The sequence below is a fragment of the Oryx dammah genome, unplaced genomic scaffold (assembly GCF_014754425.2).
Source record: "Oryx dammah isolate SB20612 unplaced genomic scaffold, SCBI_Odam_1.1 HiC_scaffold_239, whole genome shotgun sequence".
NCBI classification, from domain to species: Eukaryota; Metazoa; Chordata; class Mammalia; order Artiodactyla; family Bovidae; genus Oryx; species Oryx dammah.
This window is the reverse complement of record NW_024070407.1, coordinates 1,071-9,468: the sequence shown is the minus strand read 5'-3', so window position 1 is coordinate 9,468 and position 8,398 is coordinate 1,071. Positions and strand designations below refer to the sequence as shown.

At 44.8% G+C, this 8,398-nt stretch overlaps 1 protein-coding gene across 1 annotated transcript; it reads right to left on the bottom strand.

Moving 5' to 3' along the window:
• Window positions 1-766: 766 nt before the first annotated feature.
• On the bottom strand, window positions 767-4,472 carry LOC120859210 (antigen WC1.1-like; the record flags this gene model as incomplete). The annotated part of the gene is given in 8 exon segments (XM_040235396.1): window positions 767-797; window positions 799-910; window positions 1,535-1,675; window positions 2,192-2,239; window positions 2,501-2,593; window positions 3,042-3,179; window positions 3,743-3,775; window positions 4,029-4,472. Coding segments are annotated over 8 exon segments (1,040 nt in total), but the record flags the coding sequence as incomplete, so codon positions are not given.
• Between the last annotated feature and the right edge of the window lie 3,926 nt (window positions 4,473-8,398).

Here is an 8,398-nt window from a genome sequence, read left to right as displayed (position 1 = left end):
GATGCTGCCACCCCCCATGGTGATTGCTGAGGAGCTTGGGGAATGCAAGCAGCAGCCATCTGCCGCTCCTTAAGGTGAACAGGGAACCAGGGTTTCCCCAGATAGCTGAGCTGCATGTGGAAGAATTGAATCCAGTGAGTCCAGAGGCTTGCATCTTCCCACACATAGAACCCTAAAATCCTTAACTTGACACCTGATCTTTGATGTTCAGACTCCCTGCTCCCTTTGTTGCAAACTTGTATACAGCCTGACTTCCCCTGCTGACTCTTTGGAGCAGTTTTCTCAGAGCTATTGAGATGCTGTCTCCAGGGCTTAGAGTCCTAAGCATTCCCACCAAATAAAATAACTCTACCAGGTTCTGACTATACTTTTCGGTCAACAAACTCACCTTGCTAGGAAGGAGGGTGTGAATGTGGACCAAGTTTAGATACTTTTTCTAAGCAAGAGTGACCAGGAGCATCTGTGATCCCGGGCAAATTCATGGCCTCATTAGCCTTTGAAGAAGGTGAGAAAAGAAGGCAGTGCACTCATCGTGTATTTCCTTTGAGGTAAATGGTGTTTGAGGACCAATCCTCTAAAAGCATTTGACATGGAACTTGTAATAATTAACAAAGCAAAAAAAAAAATTTTACTTTATTCAGAATATTTCAGTTTGAGCAATTTCCATATATTTCCATATATATTTCCAACACAATCACAGGTCAGCACTATTCTATTGAGATACAGGCAATTAGAATATCTGTGGCATAATCTTGTATTTAATACATCATGGAAAAGTCACTGTGGATGCTCATGGCACTTAGTTCAACATCATCGTACCCAGGGCCCCCTTTCTCCCCCTGGAGCAGCCAGGGGCTCTCTTCTCCTTCCCCAGGATCAGCTTCCTCTCCAAAGACATTTAGAGAAGAGCCTGAAAGAGGAAATATAGGTACGATTTAGAACAGAGACAAGGGGGCCAGACAGTGAGGAGGAAGCAAGTTAAGCAAGTGGTGATGACAAAGCATCCCTGGGACCCAGGGGTGGGCAGGAGGCTCGGACTATTTCATATCAGTTACAGTGAGGATGGATCCCAGCTGTCCTCTCAGATCCAGTCCATTTACTCTCTGGGGCCTCAGCTCCTGTGGAAACCCTGCATCACAGGAGACCTGTGCTCACACAGGAGCTCTGAGAAGACCTGCCTCCAGGCACTGAAGTGCTTGTTATTCAGTTGTGTCTAAATCTTTGCAGCCCAATGAACTGTAGCCCGCCAGGCTCCTCTATCCATGGGATTCTCTAGGCAAGAATACTATAATGGGTAGCCATTCCCTTCTCCAGGGGATCTTCCTGATCCAGGGATCAAACCCAGGTCTCCTGCATTGCAGGCAGATTCTTTACCATCTGAGCCACCAGGGAAGCCCATCAAATGCAGAGATTACCCTGCATGAGATTCTCAAATGCATGAGAAACTGTAGAGAGGCTGGACATTGAGGAGCTCAAATTCACCCTGTCCAGGACAGAGACCAAAGATTACACGGGATCAGCTAACTCCACTCACCTGTCTCAGACTTCATCCCATCTTCTTTCTTTGGGAACACTCCCTCCTCACTCCCCTCAGAGGTAGGAGGAGCCCCAGGCACTGGTACCTCTTCAGCATCATCATAACCCTCACCAAGGGCATAGGTCCTCTGATCTGGGGCTTCTGAGGGCAGAGCAGGGGTCAGATGAAACCACAGTAAGTGGGTTGGTCTAGGAAATGCCTAAGATCCCTTCTGACCCAGAGTTTCTGAGCTGCTAAATAGAGGCACCAGTCACTGCTTGTTTCAAAAGATTTTTTTCTCTTAGACCATGTTTCATTTTGATGTGTCCATAAACCAAAACATGATTTTACATATCTTAATATTTCCTAACTGAAAATATAGATCTCAAAGCAACTCTCCCACCATTGAGCATTACTAAAGTATTTTGACAAACTGTGCTTTACAGATGTTATTTTTAAAACCAGTGTGTGTCTCTTGTGATTCTGAACACAGAGAGCCCAGCCCCAAATGTGAGACATCACCGAACAGCCAGAGAAGGAGAAGGACAGACCCGATCTGGACACAAAGGATCCCTCCAGTCCATCAGAGGAAGACTGTTCCCCTTACATCTCCTCTCTATGAGGAGGGAAACTCTCCTCCGCAATACTCAGCTGAAGCAGGTCCACCTCTATTACCTGGAGCGGATCTGGAGTCATTGTTGTCCTCACCATCTGACAGGAAGCCCAAAGTGGAGAAGAACAACACACAAAAGGACCCTCCCCACACCCAAAGGACCTGAGTTAAGGCTGAGAAGGGGCAAGTCTGGCTCTTTCAGTGTAGACAGAGGCTGGGGGCTCACAGGGCTGTGAGAGGCCATCCTGCCACTTTGGAGAGCCACCTCTGAGAGCTTGGGGAACGTATGGGGTCTGCAGATGCTGAGGAAATGCCCACACCCAGTGGGTGTGACAACCAGAGGTCCCAGGAGGGCAGACAGAGACACCCACCTGGGCTGCCCAGAAGACTCTCCTTCTGAGTCACAAGGTGATCAAGCTCCTCATACACGGCTTCAGCAAGAGCATCTTCATAGCGGAATAAGGCTGAGAGATCCCCCAGCAGATCAGAGATGCTGCCCCAGACACCCTGATCCAGCAGGCTGACAGATCCTCTAGCAGGTCAGAGGTGCCGCCCCATACACTCCAGTCCAGCAGGCCCACCCTTTATCTCCCCAATGTTCACATGGAGGCTGCCTGGACCTCCACATCATCTTCCACCCCATGCACCATGTCAGCACCTTCTCCCCTCGTCTGACCTGAATTCACAGCTCAGCCCCGACTCTGTCTGCTCTCATAGGAGAGGCCATGACTTATGAGAGTTCATGCCCCAGTCCTAAGAACCTCTGTCAACTCACCCCTTAGAGCTCAGCATGGAGTGCATGGAGTTCTTCAGACTCACAACAGAGACCTGGCCTAGGTTCCCCTCCTCACACCTGCCCCATCTCCTGCCTCCACACACTCTCCCTGGTCCACAGTTTCCCCTGCAGCCCACCTCTGCACTCTGCTCTCCATCTGAACACCTGAGTCACCAGGATGACGAGGACCAGGAAGAGAAGGGACCCCAGGATGAGGCAGAGGACCCCAGGCAAGGAGAAGATGCCAGGGAGAGGACTTGAAACTGGTCTGGACCCTAAAGAGAACAAGGGAACAGGGTGAGGAGAAGGTCCTGGGCACAGAGAAACCCCCTGTGCCAGCATTTCCAGGGACTCCAGACAATGGCGTCCCAGCCTCAGACACAGGTGCACTGACAGTGACCTGGTTCCCCCAGGTCTCATCCTGAGATGGGTCAGCTCCACTCCGGCCAGTGTGGCCCCAAAGCAGAGCTGGGGATTGTCAGGGAGCTGCCCTACTGAGACAGCCTCTGAGGGCCCGGCTCATCTCTTCTCCTTGGGCTTCAGGAGACAGAGCGTCAAACAGTCCTGGGACACACACCTCACTGATGAGGAGCAACACTCAGAGGCCAGTGGGAGAACCTTAGATTCTGCAACATAGGAACCAGTCTCCCTTGAACCCCAGTCATGAGAAAAATGTGGCCCCAGGAACCAAGGCAGAGGAGTTCCCCGACATAACACCCTGGGCTCCTCCCCACCAGCCAGGGCTCCTCAGGCTCTTTCCTCTCCTGAGCTGTCAGAGAGCCACAGAACAGGTCCCCAGACCTGAGTATCCTCTCCTGCCCATGGGTGTTCACAGTACCTGCTGGAGTCGGGGGCAATGTTTTCCTTACACCTAAAGAGAAAAGCAGCAGTGTGAGGAAAGGGAATGGGCCAGAAAGCAGGGCAAACCCATTTTTCCCTCCTGAGCCTGAAATGACCCCTCAGTCTCCACAACACCAGTGTCCTGTCCTCCCAGCTCCCTCATCCTAGATCAGAGCCCCAGCACCCGGGATGTCTGAATACAAACTCCCCACCATGCCCGGTCCAGCCCACTGCCGCTGCGCTGCCCCAGCTCACCCAGGGTGGACCCCAAGCCCCTCACTCACCAGAGCACCTCACACCAGCATCCTCCTCATGCTTGCAGTCGCTCTGCCCCCAGGGCTCCTCAGCACAGTCCCACAGGGAGGACTCCCGGCCCCCACACTGCACCTGGTCCAGCCAGATGCTCCCATTTCCAGGGCCGAATGTCACGGCCTGCACGGCTTCCAGGGCCTGGCCACAGCCCAGCTGCTGACACACCACCTCGGCCTCTGCCAGGCTCCAGGAGTCATCACACACGGTGCCCCAGGAGCCGCTGTGCCAGACCTCCACCCGCCCTGAGCACTCGCTGTCTCCTCCCCTGAGCCGGAGCTTCTCTCTGTCTGAAAAGGCAGCAGCCCCTCCTGTGACTGCCCTGGTGGGAGGAAGGAGCCCCTGGGACCCATGGGGAGGGTGTGGGGCCGACGTACCTGTACAGGAGTCAGCAGTTGGACAGCTCTTGGGTCTTCTTCCTGCACAAAATAGGGAAACAGTGGATCAGGAATAGCTGGGGGTGGTCCTGTCCCCAAATAAGATGATCTAAGGCCCTTGGGTCAGTGCAAATGACATGTGAAAACACAGGCTCGTTCATTAACCCCTGGGCTGAAACTTTCACTGCATCTGATCACCAGCTGAAATTACTTTAAATATTTACTTGTTTATCAGTCTTCACATCCCACAGCAAATATAAACACAGCCATCTACAAATGTACACATATGTCCCTCTGAATAAAAGGTCCATTAGAAGAAGGACCTTGCATATCTTATATGTGCCATGTTTCTGCTATTAGGACAGTGCCTGCACATTGTATGCACTCATCCAACAAGTATCTATGGAAAACCTTTTCTAAATACCTAGATAAGGGCTTGATAAATAGTTATTGAATGAATGAATAGATGAATAAAATTCAGTAAAATAAAACTTCTTTGAATTCACACTAATCAGTGAAATAGTAAACCAAATATCAGTGACTGATAATAGCCTATGATAATAGCTCATATTAAAAATGATCAGTCCAGAAAAACAGAGTTAATTTATACTCAAAATCTCACATACGTAATTTTAATGGAAAATTATTAGATAGATTACAAGCTGCTCTTACCAACTATTCAGTGTGACAAGTGGGCAAGTGAAGACTACTGTTGTAAAAGGAAACTCTTTTTTAAATTTATTTTTAATTGGAAGATAATTGATCTACAATGCAGTGTTGGTTATGTGTGTGTGTGTTAGTTGCTCAGTCGTGTCTGACTCTTTGTGACCTATGGAATGCAGCCCACCAGGATACACTGTCCATAGGATTATCCAGGAAAGAATACTGGAGAAGATTGCTATTTCTTTCTCCACTGGATCTTCCCTATCCAGGAATCGAACCCAGGTCTCCTGCACTGCAGGCAGTTTCTTTGCTGTCTGAGCCACCAGAAAAGCCCATAGTGTTGATTAGGAATCTCTTAGAAAGGAAATATACAGGAAAGACTTAGTAGAATTCTAAGAAGATATATGTACAAATATATGTACACACTGAGTAAGGCAGAAATTTTTGCAATAGAGTAAAAAAAAACCTACTGAAAAAAATTTGTATTGAGAAGATGCAGAAATAACAAACAAAAGACTGAAAAGTATATATGAAAGGATTGAAGCTGAGAGAAATAAATACAAATTCAAAGCAACACACACAAAAAAAAAAAAAAACAGAAGGGTAAATAGTACCTGTCATAAAGTATCAAAATTTCTATATTCTTTCCAGATCATCCTATCAAACCTCCTACCCACTCTATGCAGAGAATCTCTAAGAAAATGATGGCAGGAGCTTTGTGAGTGGGTTGCTCATTTTCATGGTCAAGACTTTACCACCTCTCAATTCTCAGTGTTTAATTGTAGGAAAAATATCATCAATAAAAGGTCTAATAGTTTAATGCCTCTTTGGCCTCAAATGGAAAAGACGAAGAGATGAAAAAAGAGAGGCAAGGAAGGGAGTGAGCCTCTGCTTTTGAAATATCTCTCACCACATTCTTAGCAGTGAGTTTCAGGCAACAGCCGGTGTACCATTCAAGGTGTACCTGAATGGGGTGTGTGTGTTTGTGTATGTGGAGGGGGAGGGAAGCAGAGAGAGAAACAGAGAGAGAGAAATGTTGAAGGAAGTAAGGTGCTGTGGTTTAACTATTTGTCACCTTCCCCAACATTTATTTATTTCATTCAACATTTATTTTCAAAATCCCAGTTCCCAATGTAACAATATGTAGTGGTGGAGCCTTCTCAAACTCTTCCAAAAACAGAAGAAAGAAACACTTCTAAACTCATTTTATGAGCCCAACATTATTCTGATACTAAAACCAGATAAGGTCACCACAAGAAAAGAAAATTACGGGCTAATACTCTGATAAATATAGGTGCAAGAATCCTCAACAAAATATTAGAAAACGGAATTTGACAATACACTAAAAGAATCATACACCATAATCAAGTGAAATTTGTTCCAAGGATGCAAGGATAATTCAACATTCACAAACTAATCAATGTGATACACCAAATAAAGAAAACAAAGGTAAAAATCATATCTCAAAGGATGCAGAAAAATGTTTGACAAATTCAAAATCCATTTATGATAAAAACTCTTTTACAAAGTAGTTATAGATGGATTGCATCTCAGTATAATTAAGGCCATATGAGCAGTTCACAGCTAACATCATACTTGACTGTAAAAAAACGAAAGCTTTTCCTCTGAAATCAGACAAAAGACAAAATTATCTATTCTCACCACTTTTATTAACTTAGTTTTGGCAGCCCCGTCCAGATCCATCAGGCAATGAAAAGAAAATCAGACATCCAAGTCTGAAAGGAAGAGGCAAAACTGACACTATCTGCAGACTGAAAAGTGAAAGTGTTAGTCGCTCAGTTGTGTCTGACTCTCTGCGACCTCAAGGACTGCAGCCTGCCAGGCTCCTCTGCCCATTAGGATTCTCCAGGCAAGAATACTGGAGTGGGTTGCCATTCCCTCCTCCAGGGGATCTTCCCAACCCAGGGACTGAACCAGGCCTCTTGCATTGCAGATGGATTCTTTACCATCAGAGTCATGAGGAAGGAGACTCCCTCACATGATATTATATGTAGAAAACCCCAAAGACTTTACCAAAAATACGAGGAATAATACACTCAGTAAAGTTGTAGAATGAAAAATCTATATACAAAAATCAGTTGCATTTCTATGCACTAATAACAAACTGCCATGAGGAGAAACTGAGAAAACAATTCTATTTACATTTGCATGAAAATGAATAAAATATCTAGGAATAAATTTAACCAAGGAGGTGAAAGACCTGTACACTGAAAACTATAAGATACTGATGAAAGTTACTGAAGATGACTCAAATAAATGGAAAGATATTCTGTGCTCATGGATTGGAAATCTAATATTATTAACATGCCCATACTACCCAAAGCATTCTACAGATTCACTGCAATCCTTACCAAAATTTCAATGGAAGTTTTCACAGATACAGACAAACAATCCTAAAATTTGCATGGAACCACAAAAGACGCTGAATACCAAAGCAATCTTGAGAAAGAGTAATAATGCTGGAAAGTGTCATACTTCCTGTTTTCAGACTATATTACAAAGCTATATTAACCAAAACCGTATGTCATTGGTATAAAAATGGACACAAAGATCAATGGAACAGAATAGAGAGCCCAGAAACAAAACCCACATTTGTATGGTCAATTAATTTTTGACAAAGAAGCCAAGAATATACAATGAGGAAAGGACAGTTTTTTCAGTAAATGGCATTGGGAAAACGGGACAGCCACATGCAAAAGAATGAAACTGAACCACAATCTTACACCACACACAAAAATTAACTCAAAATAGATTAAAGAATGATCACAAGTCCTGAAGCCACAAAATTTCTACAGGGAAAAACAGAAAATAAAATCGTTGACATTAGTCTTCATGAGGATTTTTTGGATTTGACACCAAAATCAAAGGGAACAAGAGTAAAAACAAGCAGTTGGAACCACATAAGGCTACAAAGCTTCTGCCCAATTAAGGAAACCATCAACAAAGTGAAAAAGGAACCTATGGAACTGGAGAAAATATTTACATATTATATTTCTGATAAAGATTATTATCCAAAATACACAAGGAACTCACACAACTCAGTAGCAAAAATCAAATAATATGACTTTCAAGAAATGGGCAGAGAAACTGATACATTTCTTTTTAAAAGAATACATACAACTTGCCAATAGGTACATGAAAACATGCTCAACACTACTAATTATCAGAAAATACAAATCAAAACCACAATGAGATATGACCTCATACCCTCTAGAAAGGCTTTTATCAAAAAGAAGAAATAACAGGAGTTGAGGAGAATGTGAAGAGACAGGAAAGCTTTTGCA